Source organism: Rattus norvegicus, chromosome 1 (genome assembly GCF_021556685.1).
Source record: "Rattus norvegicus strain SHRSP/BbbUtx chromosome 1, alternate assembly SHRSP_T2T, whole genome shotgun sequence".
Taxonomy (NCBI): Eukaryota; Metazoa; Chordata; class Mammalia; order Rodentia; family Muridae; genus Rattus; species Rattus norvegicus.
In genome coordinates, this window is record NC_141534.1 from 214,529,963 (window position 1) to 214,550,928 (window position 20,966).

The 20,966-nt window shown below is 37.7% G+C and overlaps 1 protein-coding gene and 1 pseudogene across 3 annotated transcripts in view; one reads left to right on the forward strand and one right to left on the reverse strand.

The window, feature by feature from the left end:
- Kdm2a (lysine demethylase 2A) overlaps window positions 1–20,966 on the reverse strand; it is a 69,535-nt gene that overhangs the window by 40,511 nt on the left and 8,058 nt on the right. For all 3 annotated transcript variants that reach the window (NM_001108515.1, XM_087573849.1, XM_087573838.1), the window contains exons 3-5: window positions 1,904–2,042; window positions 914–992; window positions 482–528 (exon numbers count right to left, since the gene is read on the reverse strand). In NM_001108515.1, coding sequence (NP_001101985.1) covers window positions 482–528; window positions 914–992; window positions 1,904–2,042 — 265 coding nt within the window. The remainder of the gene's footprint in view (window positions 1–481; window positions 529–913; window positions 993–1,903; window positions 2,043–20,966) is intronic.
- LOC120100386 (small nucleolar RNA SNORA32) lies at window positions 7,306–7,387 on the forward strand (annotated as a pseudogene).

Below are 20,966 nucleotides of genomic sequence, written 5' to 3' on the forward strand. Positions count from 1 at the left end.
AAAAAAAAACTTTTGAGGGCTGGAGAGATGACTCAGTGATTAAGAGCACTGTCTGCTCTTCCAGAGGTCATGAGTTCAATCCCCAGCAACCACTTGGTAGTTCATAATCATCTGTAGTTGGATCTGATGCCCTCTTCTGGTTTGTCAGCAACAGGATGCTCATATACATTAAATAAATCTTAAAAAACTGGGGTTGGGGATTTAGCTCAGTGGTAGAGCGCTTGCCTAGCAAGCTCAAGGGCCTGGGTTCGGTCCTCAGCTCCAAAAAAAAAAAAAAAAAAACTTTTGCTTTGGAGAAAAATTTCCCCTGAATACATACAGTAACTTCCTATCTCCTCCCTAGAGAGTTGTTTTCTTTTTAAATGTCCTTTGAGGAAAATTCTGAGCTGATAATCAAACAATTATTTCTAATAAAATATATACGTTAAGGTTCGTATACCTCATAGATGAAGAAGAAGCAGGCCAAAAGTTTGTTACTTACCCACACACATTTTGACATCATTCACTGTGAAGTCTGGATCCGGCATCCTATGAAATAAACACCAGTAAACGAGAAGCATTACTTCTCTAGTCAGTGTGGATCTGGAAAATATGAAGCACTTTCCAGAAATATCAATCAATCTTCGTGTTCAGGTTTAAATAGTTTTCAAATATATAGGAAGAAATCCCACAATGTCAGCAGCAATTATATCAGACTGATAGATTCAAGAGACTTAAAACTTCTTTTAAGCTCATCTATAGTTTTCATTTATAGGTATATGAATCACCTGTGAAACAAGAAACATATTTCACAAAGTAACGGGGAAGTTATTTTCAATTACCTACTGCTCTGGGTTCTCAAGATCGCCACTATCTGGACCTCTGAGTGTAAAAGCCATTAGCAACCATCTCACGCGAGGACCAGAGCACTTACTTTATTCCAAGTCCATCAGAATTCTTGAAAATGAGAGGGTCTCTCAAGCCACCCCGCTGGATATACTCTACATTAAAATCTGAAACCATGGGGGAAAAAATTAGAGAGGAATCATTGAAAAAAAAATTATAAAAGGAATTTTAAGTAAAAATGTATTTATAGTGTTTGTTATCTGTGCATATGATGTTTTATATCTCTTAGGAAATACAGAAAGTATATTGACAATCAGGGCTTGTAGGTAGTTGTGTTAATGAGTCACTTCATACATCCTAATTAGAAATTATGTCTCTTAATGGCTTAAATAGTCTGAACATTATACATCCAATCTTTCCATAGTTTCCTGAGGGTCAAGACTACATAACACATAAGGAGTCCAACCTCGTAAAAGAAATTTCATTGTACTCTTTTTATTTTGATCTCTTGCTCCCTCTCCTTCTATCCAAAGTCTTATGTAGCCCAGGCTGGCCTTTAACTTACCATTACATATACTTATACATACATTATAACATATAGACCATTCCTATATTCTTACATTCCAGGCATGTGCCACCATACCTGTATCATTTTTAATTAAACCCAAGCCAAGAAATCAGAAAAGGAAAAAGGTCTTTTTCCTGGTAACATTCCTATTCTAATAAAAGAGTACTTCAAATCTGGCAGAGAATGAGCATTATGAGAAAAACTAAATATCCTCAACAGGTAATATTTTAATGTTGCACAGATGCTAAAATCTCAAGTTGATGATTCTTACATCAAGGGGTTCAGAGTCTGAATCAAAAATGATACTGGGGGCTGGAGAGATGGCTCAGCGGTTAAGAGCACCGGACTGCTCTTCCAAAGGTCCTGAGTTCAATTCCCAGCAACCACATGGTGGCTCACAACCATCTGTAAGGAGATCCGATGCCCTCTTCTGGTGTATCTGAGGACAGCTACAGTGTACTTATATATAATAAATGAATAAATCTTTAAAAAAAAAAAAAAGATACTGACCTTTTCCCTCCATAAAAGTAACAAAATTGGCATTATATTTGTTGGTATGGAGCTTCTCTTCCAAGTCAAAAGTTCTTTTCCCTTCAATTTCATCATCTGAAATGCCATCATCTTCATAGCGACGTCGCATGGTACCACGCTGTTTAAAAAAAAAAAAAGGATACAAAGATAAAAATAATGCACTTTTCCTTCCTCTCTACCAACAAGTCAGCGCTCCCTACACGGAGAATTTGAGTTCCAGTCTCAGATGCTAGTTCAAAGCATTCACTTTCCTTTCTCCAAGCTCAAGATTGGCTGATATTCTCAAAATGCGCAAAATAAAACAAAGTGGTAATAAACCACAGGGCTTCTAACCTGTGAAGTTTACAGGGTTTTTTTGTTTGTTTGTTTGTTTTTGTTTCTTTCAGTTTTGTTTTGCTTGTTTTTGAGATAGGGTTTCTCTGTGTAGTCCTGACTATCCTGAAATTCTTTAGATCACAGTGGCCTAAAACTTGGCTGAATTATATTTAAGCCTAGAGATATGAATTCACAATAAAAAACCCTCAGACCTACTAAATATCTATCATAGCCCCTCAGAGTTAGGACATTTAAAGACATTCAAATAAGGGCTGGAAAATTAGTTCAGTGCTTAACAGTTGCATACTATTCTTTCGGTTTCCAGTATACACGTTTGTAACTCTAGCTCCAGAGGATCTGATACCACTGTCTGTTGTTGTAGAATGGCATGCACATGCACAAATGCAGATACACACACTTCCATAAATTAAAAGTACAAATATTTTTAAATGAATAAATATTTAAAAAGACATTCAAATATAAAAACAAAACTTTTCATTGAGAAATTTAAATTAAATTTATAAAACAATCTCAATAGTAGCCTAAATTGAGGTGGAAGAGATGGTCAGTATTTAAAGAGCAAGCTCCAGGGGATCCAATACCCTATTCTAGAGGCACATGTAGAAACCTACGCTCATATACAATTAAAAATAAAATCCCTTTATAAAAATAGCCTAAAATAAACACTTAAATGGACCAAACCTATTTTTCTTCAGATCAAGAAGGCTAAACAACTCTAGAAGGCCATCAATATTGAGCTTTAAAAAAGTCTCTCCAAGGGGTTGGGGATTTAGCTCAGTGGTAGAGCGCTTGCCTAGCAAACTGAAGGCCCTGGGTTCGGTCCCCAGCTCTGAAAAAAAGAAAAAAAAAAAGGTCTCTCCAAAGACAATATACAAATAGAAATGAACTCATGAATAGATGTTCAGTATCATTCATCAATAGATAGATGAAAACCAAACCCATCAAACTATTTCATACCCACAATGATGTCATCATCATGACAGTCAATGAAGGTACAAGTATTGAAAAATCCATCTCTATATATCAACTACTATTACTTAGCAACAAATGATATGTGCCACGATGTGAAAACCTAAAGCTAAGTTAAAAAAAAAAATCCAGATATTATTTCATTTATATGAAATGGGTGAAATTGGTAAATCCATTCAGCAGATTAGTTGTCAAATGTCAGTTAAGTCAAGTGGTGATCACACACAGATAAACAGGCTCAGTCCCAATGTTGGAGAAGATGGCCAGTCCGTACATCACATGAAGACAGACATGTAAAATTATGGTATTACAATTAGCAGGGATTGGCAAAGGCTACACATAACTAAGTAGGAGAACACGCTCATTCACTCAGTATAACTTTAACAATTATCTGTTAGGTTCCGGGATTATGTACAACAGATTGTTACTTGCCTGCAAATATTTTCTCCTCCTCAATACTGGAATTTTTAGGGGGTGTCTGTGTGTGTGTGTGTACATATATGTATGTACACACACACATACATACGCACTCCTTCCAGAAAAGAATAAACTGTTTAGGGGGTTGGGGATTTAGCTCAGTGGTAGAGCGCTTGCCTAGCAAGCACAAGGCCCTGGGTTCGGTCCCCAGCTCCGAAAAAAAGAAAAAAGAAAAAAAGAAAACAAAAAAAAAAAAAAAGAATAAACTGTTTACAAAACTTGACTGTTTCATTACATTTCATGATTTTAATGAGAACATTCTATATTATTACAAAAACATTGAAACTCTTGGCCATTATGTTGACTTGATACTTTTTTTGCCACTAAACAATAAAAAGCTTGAACTAAGCAATGAAAAACACGTTTGATTTAAACGTAATTGCTTTAACATATTACAAGAAAGGGATGCTGAATTAACACAGCTGGAAAAGGCTACCCTTGTTTTTAACTCTGTTGAGTTTTTGTTGTTTTTAGATAGGGATATATAGGCCCTAACTAGCCTCAAACTCAAGATGCTCTTTTCTGTCTCTGCCAATATTGCATCTGTTCTATTAAAGTTTGGTCAAGTCAGCCTGGACCAAGTTAGATCAACCTCTACAGCAGACATTGACAGTATGTAAAATAATTCTGTATATGAAAAAAAAATCTATCAAAGTAATTTCAACAAGACTGTAATAAAAATAAATAAATAAATAAATAAATAAATAAGGAATTCTCAAAGGAAAAAAACAAAAAACCCATTGGGTGCAGTGGTGTACACCTTTAAGGCAGAGGTATCTCTGAATTCAAGATCAGCTTTGTCTAGGAGTTCCAGGATAGCTAGGGCTATCTATATGGAGAGACTCTGACTAAAACAAAACTGTAAAAACTGGAGATCTGTTTTATTTTATGTCCAGAAGAAGCCTTAAAAGGAAATGATATAAGACGAAGAGCTGGCATTTAAGCTAGGCAGTGATTGTACATGCCTGTAATCCTAGCACTCTGGATGCAGAGGCAACCAGATCTCTATGAGTTCAAGGCCAGCCTGGTCCACAGTGCTAGTTCCAGGCAAGCCAGGGCTACACAGAAAAACCCTGTCTCTAAAACCAAATGAAAAAGAAGAGTTGGCATTTAAAATTACATTTCCAACAAACATACACTCTTGCCCCTCCCACCTCTACACATCAGGGTTCTAGTCAATTTCATTTTCCTTCTAAGCATTTGTCAACCTCATTTATACCAACTAAAGTTAAAACAGAAAAACTATGGCTTTGTTTCTGAATGTAACCTAAGAACTTTAAAATTTTTTCATTTTGTCTTTGAAATAAAGTTTCCTTCAGGGGTTGAATCTTAAAATTCTGGGTTCATTCTCTTACTATTGGTAAGCTACTTAATAATGATGATAAAAAGAGAGTATGAGGGGTTGGGGATTTAGCTCAGAGGTAGAGCGCTTGCCTAGCAAGCTCAAGACCCTGGGTTTGGTCCCCAACTCGGAAAAAAAAAGAAAAGAAAAGAAAAAAAAAAGAGAGAGAGAGAGTATGAAAAACTGTGCTGTAATAGGATTGAATGAGGGAGAAACTGGAGATGTGGTTCAGTTAGGAGAGTGTTTGCCTAGCATGCATAAAACATTGGTTTTGTCCTCAGCACCAAATAAAACCAAGTTTGGTGGCACATGCCTGTAATTTGAGACCTTGGGAGGCAAAGGTAGGGGATCAGGATGCAAGGTCATCTTTGACTACTGAGTTCAAGGCTAGTCTGGGCCACATAAAACCCTATCTAAACAACAACAAATTCTCAACATTCAACTGTGGTTCTGGAAATGAACCCATGTTGTACACATCTATCTTGCAAAAATAATGGCTTGTCTAGAGAGACAAGTCCTACATTTTCTTTTTAAATAATAGGTAAGAGGTTTTCGTTCCCAAGTAAGCCTTTACTATTTCTAAGTTGAAATCTTACTTTCTGTAAAGAGGTCCTTACTTATCCAATTATAAAATCTACAAACTGCAGTTTAATTTAATATGAAATGATAAACCTGATAAGTTGTTAGGAAAAGTCCCTGCTTTAAGAGGTAGAATTGCTTAAAGAGAAGAGATATGCCTAACAAAAACTAAAAGGTTCAAACACCTCCCTCCCTTGCCCTTCTCTCTCCAGAGTTTGTGTAACAAGTCCTGGCTCTCCTGGAACTTACTTACTCTATAGAATGCTGGCCTCCGACTCAGAAGATTCACCTGCTCTTACCCCTGTGTGCTGGATTAAAGGCCTGGTCCACCAGTGCCCAGCCAGAGCTTTAAGAATTTAAAAGACTGATACATTTGTAGTTTCTTCTGTCTGCTTCCTGCTTGTAGTTTAAGCTGCGAGCTCTCATTTTGATGCCCCAATTATCATTGCCTATCTACTGCTACATTTCCCAGCTATGATGGTAAGACTCTTAACTCTCTGAAACCATAAGACTGAATAAATATAATCCCTTCAAAACCACGCTTTATCACAGCAATAGAAAAGTTCGATTACAATTTCCAACAGCAAGAATTTAATCGGGGGGCTGGAGATATAGCCAAGTTACTCTGGCAGCGGATCTGGGTTTGATTCTCAGGACCCACACAGCATGTTACAACTATCTATTAAATGGTATATTTCTGGAAACTTTATTATAACTAAATATATCCGCGCGTCACTATGTTCTGCACATTTCCAGGCTCAACATGGCTCGATGCTATAGTTTCTCTTACAAGGGCATGGCCCTGGGGTCCATCCAAAGCACAGCTTAGGAAAAAGTCAGTGATGCAGTCACTTCAATACAACATACTAATCTTCCTGATTTACAGTCTAAGCAAAATTACATACAAAATTACATATAATCTACAGGCTGAAAACTTATTGAAGAAGTCAATTTATCATGATGTTATCACAATGAGCACTTAATATTTTCTGCCAATATGGAGCTGGCATTAGGATTACTGCTCTTACTATGAACTTAAAAGAATATCTTGGGTCAAAGGAACATTTTAAGGGCCAGGTACGGCAGAACATGTGTATAATCAATCCCCAGCCTTTCATACACTGAGTACATCAAGTATCAGGGTAGCCTGGGCTACACAGTGAGCATGAGGCCAGCCAGTTAGTTATACACATCAAGACCACACTTTTTCTTTTCTTAAAGTAACATTTAAACAATGGCTCAAGTTGTAGATCTCTTGCTCTCTTGGCACAAACATATAAGCCTACATCAGGAAACTGAAACAAATGGAAACTGCACATGGTAAATGGAGGCTCAAGTGGTCAAAGGTAAAACCTGTCTTCACCAGCAGTTGAATCTACATAGCTGAGGATAACCAGAGAGTTCAACAACAGTCTCCCTCCCTTACGAACTACGGACACACACACACACACACACACATACACGCACGCACGCGCGCGTGCACGCAAGCAAGCAAGCAAGCAAGCACGCATTGAGGGGGTGGGGGTACGACAGACTATAGAGTTAAAAAAGATTAATAGCAAAAAAAAAAAATCCAATAAAAGAAAAAATGAGTGGATGGGTGAGGAAGCACCGTCATAAAAGAGGAGAGAGGGGGAATGGGATAGCAGGTTTCTAAAGGGGAAACTGGTAAAGGAGGTAACATTTAAAATGTAAATAAAAAATTCCCATTAGGTTTTCCATATGCTACTTGACTAGCAGTTAACCTGTTGGGAACATTTTTTGAGCAAATCTTTATCCAGTTGTTACTTTATATGTAGACGGTTCTAGAATACTCATCCCATTACTCCCATGTTCTTATTATGCAGGGCTGAAAAGCACAACTGGATGACCTTGAGAAAGGGCTATTTTCAGATGGCCTGGAGAGACAGCAAAGAAATCAAACCAACCCCTTAAATAAAAATTTATTGACAATAAATAATTTTATACATTAAAAAAATGTAAATGAAAGATATCCAATAAAAGAAAAAGATCAGTAGCTGCTGGAGAGTGGAAGGGAACTTAATATGAACACAGCAGATTCTTAAGGAGTGAAACAACTCTGTGTAAGTACTATAGTAATTAATAAATTGGTCAAAAGCTATAGAACTCTGTAATAGAGTAAATACTTGCTGTGACCTTTAGTGACTTGTTATCAGGGTTGGGGAGATAGATAGTACAGCTGGTAAAATGTTGATGTACAAACAAAAGGACTGAAGTAAACAACACAGAAGAAAGACAGGCATAGGTATAAAGATAGGTATAAACTTGTAATCTCAAAACTGTGGAAGTCAGTGACCCAGGTGGACCCCTTGAGTTATTCATCCAACTAGTAAGTTAGTTCTAGCCAGTGAGGAACCCTTGTCTCAAATACAAAAATGGATGGCCTCTGCAGAGTAACAAACAAGGGAAACTTTTGACCTCTATACATAAACATATACAAATCCACATAAATTGTAACACACACACAAAAGTTATCCTTATTTGCCCATCAGTTCTAACAAATGTAGCAAAGAAATGGAAGAATCTTACTAAGGATAACAGAATGGGGAAATTGTACTTCCTGCTCCATTATTCAACATGCCTGTACTCCTAGTATTTGGAAGGAAGGCTAGAAAAGAAAGATTAAGAGTTTAAAGTTGGGCTGGAGAGATGGATTAGCGGTTAAGAGCACTGGCTGCTCTTCTAAATGTCCAGAGTTCAATTCCTGGCAACCATATGGTAGCTCACAACCATCTGTAATGAGATCTGATGCTCTCTTCTGGTGTGTCTGAGGACAGCAACAGTGTACTCACATAAAATAAATTAAAAAAACAAAACAAAACAAAACAAAAGCTCAAGGTCAGAAGTTGGGGTCCAGAGGACCTAGGCTTACGTGATGGCAGCTGACAACTCTGTATAACTCCAGTTACAGAGGATCTGACACCCTCTTCTGAGGCATCACTATGTATGAGCCATATACACATATACAAGTCTAAGAGCCATAATTATAAAAAAAAAATTGAAAATAAAAAACTTCACAAACAAAACAACTAAGGGTTGTAGAGTATATATGACTCAATGGTATACAAACTTGCATACCATGCACAAAACCCTGGGCTCCATTTCCAGCAACACAGCAAATAGAGTTTATTAATTTGAAAAAGTCAGCGATAATAAAAAGAAACATTTTAAACTTCACTGTCTGTATCTGTCACAACCCTTCAACTCTACCACTGTACAAAAAAGCAACACAGACAACAAATTAAAGAACATAGCTTGTATTTATGGATGTTGAGATTTCAATTTCTATCAGTTTTCATGCCACAAAATACTGATTTTCCCACGACCATTTCAAAACCTAAGAAAGGAAAGTATTTAAATACATGTACGCAAACATTTATGTGGGCCGGAGAGATGGCTCAGTGGTTAAGAGCACTGACTGCTCTTCCAGAGGTCCTGAGTTCAAATCCCAGCAACGACATGGTGACTCACAACCATCTGTAGTGAGATCTGATGCCTTCTTTTGGTGGGTCTGAAGACAGCTACAGTGTACTTACATACAATAAATAAATACATCTTTAACAACAACAACAACAACAAAAAAACCAAAACACATTTGTGGTGGCAGTAAACAGAATCATTAAAGGAAAGAAACCACCCAAATATCCATCAGTGGATGCATAAATGAACAAGATGTGGTTTAGCTGTACAACAGGTATTCAATCGCAAGAAAAAAAAAAAAAGAAAAAAAGGGAATGAAACTCCTAAATGAACCACAAATTCCTGCTGTGTCAAAAAACAACAACAACAAAAAAACCCCCAAAAAACTAGGGGTTGGGGTTAGCTCAGTGGTAGAGCACTTGCCTAGCAAGCGCAAGGTCCTCAGCTGGGGGGGGCGTGGGGCGGCGGGGGGGGGGGGGGTGGGTGGAGGGAGGAAACTAGGCACTTAATAAATGATTCTACTGATATGAAATATCTACAGTTACAGACACAAAACCAATTAAAGTGGGTTATCTGATAGGCTGGAAGGAGTAATGGAGAGTAACTTTTTTTTTTTTTGTTTTGTTTTGGTTTTTTTCTTTGGTTCTTTTTTTCGGAGCTGGGGACCGAACCCAGGGCCTTGCGCTTCCTAGGCAAGCGCTCTACCACTGAGCTAAATCCCCAACCCCGGAGAGTAACTGTTTAATGGGGTACTAAGTGTCTTTTTCTTTTTTTTTAAAGGTTTATTTATTTTATGTATATGAGTAAACTGGTAGCCATCTTCAGACACACAACAGAAGAGTGCACTGGATCCCATTACAGTTGGTTGTGAGGCACCATGTGGTTGCTGGAGAATTGAATTCAGAACCTCTGAAAAGCAGTTAGTACTCTTAACCACTGAGCCATCTCTCCAGCCCAAGTTTCTTTTCAAAATGCTTAGAAATTGATGATTAGTTTTGTTTTTTGTTTGTGGGGTTTTTGTTGTTTTTTTGGAAACAAGGTTTATACACTTTATAGAGTTGTATGTAGATCATACCATACACTGATCTCCAGTTCAAGAATTCTGCCTTCCTCTGCTCCTAAGTGCTAGAGTTAAAGACATGGATCACCACACCTGTCCTACAAAATACTTTGAATGTATTAAAACACTACTGAGTTGTAGTATTGAAAATAGTTAAGTTGTGACTTTTCTATTTTCCTTTTCTTGCTTACTTGTTTTTAATTTTTTGGAAGGGAGTTGGGGGTTGGGGGGAGACGCACTGAGACAGGGTCTTTCTCTATGTAACCCTAGCTGTTCTGGAATGCTGTTGATCAGGGAGCCCTCAACACTGGGATTAAATCACACATCATCATGACCATCACAGTGCTGATGTTTTACCTACTTTCAAAACTCTGATTTCAAGGCCAAACTAGTTTGCATAACAAGCTGCATATATAACCAGATTTTTAAAAAAAAGGAAAAAAAATGGTAAAACAAAACAAAACAAAATCCCGGCACTTGGGAGGATCAGGAGGTTAAGGGTCAGTCTTGGCTAAATGAGAGCCTTGGTTAGTTACAAAAGAAACTGACTAAAGTTGAGGTTTCATGCATATTAGGCAAGCATTTTATCAACTAAGTTAAATATTTCTTTTTTTAAAAAAATATTTTATTTATTTCTTATATATGAGTACACTGTAGCTGTCCTCAGACACACCAGAAGAGGGCATCAGATCTCATTACAGATGGTTGTGAGCCACCATGTGGTTGCTGGGATTTGAACTCAGGACCTTGGGAAGAGCAGTCGGTGCTCTTAACCACTGAGCCATCTCTCCAGCCCAGCAAAATACTTCTAATGCAAGTTGTTCTAGGCCATTGAAGTGTTAACAAAATTAATGTGACCAAATCCACAATTTTAAATTTTCTAGTAGCCATCTTTTTATATATTTATATATATTTGCTTTTGTATTCTGTGACATGGTTTCTTTCATGTAGACTCAAATTCTCTATATTCTTGTCCTCCTTCCCCATCTACCAAAATTTGTAGCTAGTGATTTATATACTGAACAGCACAACTCTAAATTGTTCAAACAAGCAACAGAAATAAAACTGAGAAAACCAGTCACTAGAGAAGCAATTTAATTACATGAAATCTTCCAAGGTGATATGCTGAAATCATTCTCCATTTTCAATACAGTCAAACCTTTACTTTCCAAGGTGTTTACAAACTAACCTGAACCCCAACTTCTGTATCCTCCAAAGGATATCATCATTACTACACAAGATGCCATCTCACATTCCCTTCACTCATACTAAATGTGGGAGTTTTGCCCTGTAGGCTTCACTCTATCCAGCTCCAGTTCAGCTGCAAAACCCAACTGCATCTTTTGTTTCCCTCCAGGCCACCCTCACTCTCAAGTGATTAGAATAAGCACATTTCTATCTAGTACTACCAACTTCCTACTGTTTTAGTTTAATTCCTCAGAGAAAAGAAACCATGTCAAATTCATATTTTGCAATTCACAGGTATCTGCTTCCATAATAATTCTGGCTTCTTCCTCTTTTCAATTATTTATTTTTGGAGGCAGGGCCTCTCTACATAGTACTGTCTGTAGTTGTCCTGGAACTCACTCTTTAAACCAGGCTGGCCTCAAACTCAAAGATCCACCTGTCTCTACTTCCTGAGTTCTGGGATTTAAAGTGTTTACCACTGTGCCACAGGTTCACCAGCCTCATCTCCATGCTCCTTTACTTAAATGAAAATTCTGACAGAATTAGCTTTAGAAAAAGTAATGTAACTTCAAAATCTATCTCTTTTGCTAAGAGGTTAGGACTCATTTCCTAATGTATACATTACAAGTAAACAAAATACTAAACCGCTATAGGTAACTATAAAAAAAACCCCATAAATAAGAACCAAGGGAAATGCAAAGAACAATTTCAATTACTATCTTCTCCTCAAATCTTTCCAAGTCCCAAAAGATAGTAAGAAAATGTGCGTTGTTTTCAGTGAAGGAAATGTTTTATTTTGTAGACTATTATACGGGGCATCTTTGACCTAACTCTTTCTAGAATTTAAAATAAACTACATGATAGTGAATTTCCTGGAGTTCTCATCTATTTATTGGGGAGTGGGAGTAAATGTGTGGCTGAGAAATCAGTTGGTAAGGTGCCTGCATACACAAAGCTTTTGATTTGATCCCCAACACTGTAGAAACCAGATATAGTAGCACATTCCTGTTATCCTCAGAGTTAGAAGCCAGATGATCAGAATACATGAGACTTTATAACAAATGGGCACGCACGCACGCACGCCACTTTTAAATGATTTTTTTTTCTTTTTCTTTTTTTCGGAGCTGGGGACCGAACCCAGGGCCTTGCGCTTCCTAGGCAAGCGCTCTACCACTGAGCTAAATCCCCAACCAGCTGAAGCTGTGCTTCTTTCTAGTTAGTTTTCCTTTCTTTCTTCCTTTTTTCTTTTTTAAAGTATGGCTCTTTGGATTAGGTTTGATTATTTTATATAAGTACACTGCAGCTGTCTTCAGACACACTAGAAGAGGGCATCGGATCCCATTACAGATGTTTGTGAGCCACCATGTGGTTGCTGGGATTTGAACTCAGGACCTCTGGAAGAACAGTCAGTGTTCTTAACCACTGAGCCATCTCTCCAGCCCTAGTTTTCCTTTCTTATATAATTTGGTGTAAGAGACTTTAACACATAACAGATTATTGAATTCTGCTGTTCTCTGATTACTAAATATGTATTACTACATATGCAAATATGTAATATGCATAGATTCTAAGACCCAGTAATTACATTATTTCTTTTAGTCCTGATATGATGTAAAAAGTCTGACTGTGGGGGTTGGGGATTTAGCTCAGTGGTAGAGCGCTTGCCTAGCAAGCGCAAGGCCCTGGGTTCGGTCCCCAGCTCCGAAAAAAAGGAGGAAAAAAAAAAAAAAAGTCTGATTGTGTATATATACATATAAAAAGGCATTGAAAAGACATGGAGGAATAAATATACAAACTGACAGAACAGATAACTATTAGAGAAACTAAGCTCTTTAATCTTATCTATAATATCTATATTATATATTTATATGTATAGTTAGAAATCAATTCAATTTTGTAAGGTATGGTGGCATATGCCTTTAAACCCAGCATTTTTACAGAAGACTAGGGTTCAGTTCCCAGCACTTACATTTGGCAGTTTACAATTCCCTTCTTATTCTAGGGGATACAATGCTAGCCATTAGGACACATGGACACCTATACATATACAGGCAAACATATAAATTAAAAAAAAAATTAGCTGAGGAATGATGTCCAAGGTGTGTGTGTTTGTACACACGTGCATACGCGTGCACACACACAGCACACGCACCCCTCCCCCAAAGTTTAAGGTCACATAAATGTGGCCTGAGAAGAATTATACAAGCTGGATTGTAAAGCATTGCTAAGTAAATATGCAGTTAATTCAGGAAAGGAATATCCCTTTGATTCATTAGAAACAGAAAAATATATTTAAGAAATATAAGATAGGGTGGCACATGCCTTTAATCCCACCTTTTAGGGCAAAGGCAGGTGGATCCTTGTGAATTCAAGACCAGCCTGGTCTACATGGCTCCAGGATAGATAGAGCAACATAATAATGATACCCTGCTCAAAAACTCAACAAGCTAAAAAGTGGTATGTTTGTGAATCAACCAGCCACAGTAAAGGAAGTAAAAATGAAACATTTGATAAGCCTTGATTGATTCATTACACATGTTGTAACAGCATGAAAACCTATTAAAAAAAGATTTTAGAGGGGCTGGAGAAATGGCTTGGTGGTTAAGAGCACTGACTGACTGCTCTTCCAGAGGTACTGAGTTCAATTCCCAGCAACCACATGGTGGCTCACAACCATCTGTAATAGGATCTGATGCCCTCTTCTGGTGTGTCTGAAGACAACTTATAGTGTATTCCTAAAATGAATAAACAAATCTTAAAAAAAAAAAAAGATTTTAGAAAGAGATATAAGCATAACAAGTGTGGAACCATGTACAAGTCCTTATCCCATGCTAAGTTACTAGGGATTAACCATGAGCTGACTCTGTAGTCCAGGCAGGAACTGAACTTGTAATCTCTCCTGTGGCAGCCTCTTGAGTAGCTGAAGATTACAAGCTTGCAAATCCAAATCCATAGTTTTCTTAAAGGGTAGCAATAAAGACAAATAATTGTATCAAGTAGAGACTTAGTAAAAACTAAGTGAACTATGTAAAAGGTCAGAGATTTGTATAGTGTAATGAGAAACCACAGAATCCACCCCATTCCCACCCACCAACAAAGTGTTTTGGTTACTTTCTTATTGTGATAAATCACCATGGCCAAAGCACTGTACAGAAGAAATTTATTTGGGCTTATTGGTACCAGAAAGCTAAGACCTTATTATGACAGGGAATTATGGCAGCAGGCAGCTAAGAGGCTCACATTGAAAATGGCACCGGAGGGGTTGGGGATTTAGCTCAGTGGTAGAGCGCTTGCCTAGGAAGCACAAGGCCCTGGGTTCGGTCCCCAGCTCCGAAAAAAAGAAAAAAGAGAAAAAAAAAAGAAAAAGAAAATGGTACCGGAAGTAAGAGAATAAACTGAAATGAGCATTTTAAATCTCAAAGACTGCCCCTAGTGACACATCTCCAGAAACACTTTCTAAACCTAATCAAATAGTTCCACCAACTGGGGAACAAGAATTCAAACCCCCAGACTATAGAGGACATTTAGAATTCAAAGCACCACACTCAGCTACTTTACCAGTAAAACATCCAAGAGAGGTTATTGCTGTAAAAACCTATACAGCAGTGCCTTTGGGAGTTGAATGACCCTTGCACAAGGGTCACCTAAGACCATCAAAAAATGTATCTACATTAGGCTTTTAAAACAGTAGCAAAATTTTTATGAGGTAGCAATGAAAATAATTATAATTGGGGTGTCACAACATGAACTGTATTAAAGAGTCACATCATTAATTAAGAAGGTTGAGAAACACTGCTGTTTGGCTTTCCTGTATTCCTAAAGAATGTCCTCGCTGAATTCCTGAAATTTTCATTCCTACTACAGTAAGGTATTGCTGGGTTCACTGATTCTTGAAAACTAATGAAAGATCTATATTTATATCTGACTTTTTCCAGGATGAGTGAGTGAATGAATGAATGAATGAATGAATATCACCTTAAACCAGCATAAACAAAAGACTCATTCTATTCCTCTATACCAAATCACCAAAAATAGTGTGTGCTTTCAACTTGATACATTCTGGATTTTATAGGCTTTAAAATTTTTTGTTTGTTTTTTCTTTTCTGTTTCGGGAAGAAACAGGGTGTAATAATTTCAGTGATCCTTAAGAGGACTAGGTGTTTTTCCCACTTTTGATTTCCAGTACCCACAAACAGCTCACAAACATCTGTAACTCCAGTCCTAGGAAACCTGATGCCCTTTTCTGGCCTCGGATGGCACCAAGCATAGACATGATGCACAAATAAATATATATGCAATACACCCACCCACATTTAATTATAAAAAATTAAAATAAAGCACAGGGGCTTTACTGGGTGTAGTGGTTCACATGTTTAATATCAGCAATGAGGAAGCAGAGATATATCTCTTGAGTTGGGAGGCCAACCTGGTTTACATAGTGAATTCCAAACAATAAGCAACTCCATCCTAAAAGAGAACAAACTAGGGTCTGACTATGTATCCTTGGCTGGCCTAGAACTGACAGTACCAGAGATATGCCAATGTGCATCACTCTGACTAGCTCTCTTCCTATCTTTTAGAAGACTTACTCTACATAGCACAGGATGGCTTAGATTCATGGCAATACCACCCTACGACCCTGTCTCAGCCCTCCAGGTGCTGGAATTATAGGGGTGAGACATCATGCCCAGAATAGTATTTTTCTTTGTGGAAAAATAAAAATATGAACAAAGTACAATGGAATATACATATTAGGAAACCCACTCACTGTACTACACACTTAGTTAAAAAAAAAAATCAATGGAAAAAGAAACTTTAAGATGTCTCAATAGGTTAAAAACACTTGCTATGCAATCATGATAACCAGAGCCCAATACCTAGAACCCATTATGGGAAAGAAAACTAATTCCAAACAGTTGTCCTCTGGCCTGAACACAGAGCATGCTACTATACTCATTAATATAAAATAGTATTTTTTCATAAAAAAATTGTATGGGTCGAGTAGATATAGCATGGAAAGCAAAACAATCTCCAAAACTTCATAAAGTAGGCAAGATAATTCATGCCTGTAATTCCAGCACTCAAGAAGTAAAAGGCAGAGGATCAGATAGATATTCCTGGTCATCCTGGGCCATATAACAAGTTCAAGGTCTACTTGAACTACATGTGACTGTCTCAAAGATGGAACAACAAAACAAAAATTACACAAATGGAACATCATGATGCTATACAGAAATTCTAAAGTTAAATACACTATGGGGCCTAAGTAAATAATACCAAAAATATTTAGCAAAAGTAGGCAGGACCAGAATTATACAATAGACAATGAAAATGTGACATATAAACAAAATCTTATTCAGCTATAAAACAGAATAAAATTTTAACAGTGACAGGAAATATAAAGATAGGCTCAGAAAAACAATATTTTATGTTTTCTCTCATTTTTAGAATCTAAGATTTAAATTTAGATAAAAGCAAGGCAAGATGGATAAATGGCATAACAGTACAAAAAGAAAGTATGGGGGTTAAAGTCTAAAAGGAGGGAAACGGGAGGTTAATGGAATGTGACATGAAAGCAGAAGGGGATACAATTTAGAGGAAGAAAGTAGATCAGGGAGGGAGGGGACGGGCAGGGCAAGGCCAGAGAGGCAAACTAGAACAAGGGTATATAAGCTATATAGGGTGAAAACTAGAAAATAGACAAAACAAAGATGCATGTAAATATATGAAATTAATTGCTTTAGAATAAGTAAAAGCATTTTGAAAAAAGTATGAGCAAAGTATATGCATGAAAATGTCATAATAGAAGACATTTAACAAAAAATAAATAAAAACAGGGTCGGACATGGCGATTCACGCCTTCTCACTTCAGTACCTGGGAGGCCTCAGAGTTCAGGTGAAATTGTCTCAAAATTAATGAATTCGTAAGTTAATTAATTTAAAAAGTAATTAGCAAGTGGGATGGTGGCAGTGCACACCTTTAATCCAAGTACTCAGGAAGCAGTCAGGCAGATCTCTGAGATCAAGGCAAGCCTGGTCTACAGAATGAGTTCCAGGAAAGTCAAGACTACACAGAGAAACCCTGTCTCAAAAAAAAAAAAAAAAAAAAAAAAAAAATAATAATAATAATATAAGCACAACCAGTAAAATAATAAAACCAAAAAACACTCCACTTAAATTTTTTGAGTCAGGGTTTCATATAGCCCAGATTAGCCTTGAATTTACTATTTAGCTAAGAAAACCCTCTAACTCCTGATCCTCTAGCTTTCATCTCCTAAATACTGTGTGATACAAGGTGTATCACATGCCTGTTCCAAAACTTTTGTGTGGAGATTTATATTACTATGAAAACCAAACTGACCTCTAACAGAACTCCGTCATGAGTCTTGGTGGTGCTAATCAGCTCTTATATTTTAAAATTCCCCTTTCTTTTTCTCTCCCTTCCCATGCACGGTATCCCCACATATTCATATGGCCAACACAGGCTTCAAGTCTTATCCTTTGGCCACCACCTCTTCCCAAGTGCTAGGACTCCAAGTGTGTGACATTATACCCAGTTACTTTCAGCATGTGGTCCTAGACCAGACTATCTGGAAATAGGTAGGAATAAAATGCTCAAATCTTGTACTAGACCTAATCAGAAATTCTGAGAATGGGGACCCAGCAACCTGGCTCAAGTTGCTTCCAGGTGGTTCTGGCTCTTTATAATTGTAAATAAGTTATTTCTTCTAAATAATTCCTTTTATGCAATCCATGTGGCCATTCTAATAATATATTCAGGAAAGCCCCTCCTTTACGTCTGTGTTATCCTCAGTCAAACTGGAACTTCATCAGTTATGAACTAGGGAATTCCATCCACTCTGTGACTCCCAACTAGCTGTTAAACTCTAGTTACACACTGTTGTAGCCGAGATCGCTTAATAAAGCATTACGTATCTCTCAAAAAAAAAAAAAAAAAACCCAAAAAACAACCCTCCAGTTACAGTGTATCCAACACCCTCTTCTGGCCTCTGCAAGCATATACAGGCAGAACACCATATACATTAAATTTCTTTTTAAGTGTTTATTAAAATAGATTTTAGAGGCTGGAGAGATGGCTCAGTGGTTAAGAGCACTGACTGATCTTCCAGAGGTCTTGAGTTCAAATCCCAGCAACCACATGGTGGCTCACAACCATCTGTAATGCTCATATAAAAATAAATAAATAAATCTTTTAAAAAAAAAAAATTTTTTAGGCAGGCTGCCAAGAGGCCGTAGCATATGCCTTTAATCCCAGCACTCAGGAAGCAAAGGCAGGGGATCTCTGAGTTCCAGGACAGCCAAGCGACACAGGGGAAACCTTATCTCCAAAAATTTTTTTTTAAATTTAGGCAGGCATGGTGGCTCATGCCTATAATCCCAGAACCAAAAAAGTTAAGACACCAAGTCTACCATGAGTGCCAGCTTGAGCACTATTGGGAGCTCTTAAAATTTAAAAAAGAACAAAAGGCAAGTAAGCCTGGTGCTGCTGTATTTCTTTAATCCCAGAACTCCTGAGCTATAGAGAAAACCATGGTTGAGAGCACTGTTGGCAGATAACCTGAGTTAGATTACCAACACTCACGTTGAGTGAAGTCCCTGTAACTTCAGCTCTAGAGGGAATGGACAATTCTGGTCTCAGCTGTGGGCTCCTGAACTTACATATACAAGAGGTTGGTTTGAAAAAGGGTTTCCCTATGTAGCTTGGCTAACCTGGAACTCTTATGTAGACTAAGCTGGCCTCAAATTCAGAGATCTGCTTTGCCTCTGCCTCCCCAGTGCTGAGACTAAAGCCATGTGCCATCACACTTGGTGTGAATATACCAAGCATCAAATGACCATTCATTACGTTCTTTTATATTTGTTAAAAATATAAATAAGGGGGCTGGAGAAAAGGCTGAACTGTTAAGAGTTACTTTTTACTATTAAAGAGGACCCAGTTCAGTTCCCAGGATCCACCTGTAAGTTCCAACTCCAATTCCAAGGGGTTTAGTGCCCTCTTCTGGCTTCTAAGGGCACCAGGCACTTACATACATGCAGGTCAATAATACACATAAAAATAAAAACGTTTTTAAAAAAACTAATGAATAAAATTCAGATTCTGATAAGTCTAAGCACAAGTAGTCTATGCTATATAAACTTAACAGGAAGATCTGACACCTGCCAACCCCCCAAAAAGGGCCAGAGAGATGGCTTGCTTAGTAGCTAAGTGTGAAGAGAGCAAATGAAGCCCTGAGTGAATGTGTACAAATAAGTAAGTCCTGAGTCAATGTGTATTGTTAACATGGCATTGCCATGTCAAGAACCCAATACCTCAGACCCATGGGAATAGCAAAGCTCCTCCTGACTCCCCGTAAGGCTCAGAGGAATGGCAAAGGCTTCCTTTGGTTAAGTGCAAAATGTTGGCACAAACTAAAAAATGCAGCTCCCTCCTCCAATGTTTACAGTCTGAGACTGCTCATACACATCTCCTACCAAAATAAGCTGATTTACCCTGTCTGTACATAGTAAAGGTGCTAATGTTCTGGACTGCTGCATAGGTAATGCCACTCTATCACAGGCCACCTGACTTCGACTTTTTGTTTGTGTCTGTCCTTTTATTATTTCTAGTAGTCCCAGTCAGGGTTCCAAAGCATGCTGGTATTAGGGGTCAAAGTGTTTGCTTCTCGAAAAGTTCAGTTTCTAGTGCTCGTGCCAAGTAGCTCACAAATGCCTTTAATAAAGCACCAGGGGACCTGACACCCTCTTCTGGCTTCTGTTTTGTTTTTTTGGTTTTTTTTCCGGAGCTGAGGGTTGAACCCAGGGCCTTGGGCTTGCTAGGCAAGCGCTCTACCACTGAGCTAAATCCCCAACCCCCCTCTTCTGGCTTCTGAAAGCACATGCTTTCACACATACACAAATAAATAATGCTAGAATTAATCTTAAAAATAAAGCTGGGCAACAGTTGTGTACACTCATACCTCAGGCAAAGGTAGTTAGACAAGTATACAGAGAAATCCTGTCTCAGAAAAACAAAAATAAAATAAAATAAAATAAAATGCTTACCAAGCACAGTGGTGTATATCTTTAGTCCTTTAAACAACTTTAAGCATTGGGAGGGCAGAGGCAGGTGGTTCATTGTAAATTCAAGGCCAACCATGTCAATACAGTAAGTTCCAGGGCAACCAGAGCTATATAATAAAGCTTTGTCTGGAAAAAAAGTTTTTTGTTTTTTTTTTTTAAAAAACGAATTATTTATTTATTGTATATAAGTACACTGTAGCTGTCTTCAGACACACCAGAGGAGACCATCAGCACTTATTACAGATGGTTGTGAGCCACTATGTGGTTGCTAGGATTTGAACTCAGGACCTCTGGAAGAGCAATCAGCACTCTTAACCACTGAGTCATCTCTCCAGCCCTTTATTGGTTCTTTTCGAGATAGGGTTTCTCTCTCCAGCCCGGAAAAAAAGTTTTTAAAATTAAAAAAATATAATGATGATGATGATGATGATGACGATGACAATGATAATAATAAAATAAAATGCTTCCAGAGGAAAAGTTGAGTAAGCGTAAGGGGTGATCCCTTAGCAATTCATAAACAAATTTGAATAATCTTTGTAAAAAATAGGAGAATATCTGCATGTAGGTAA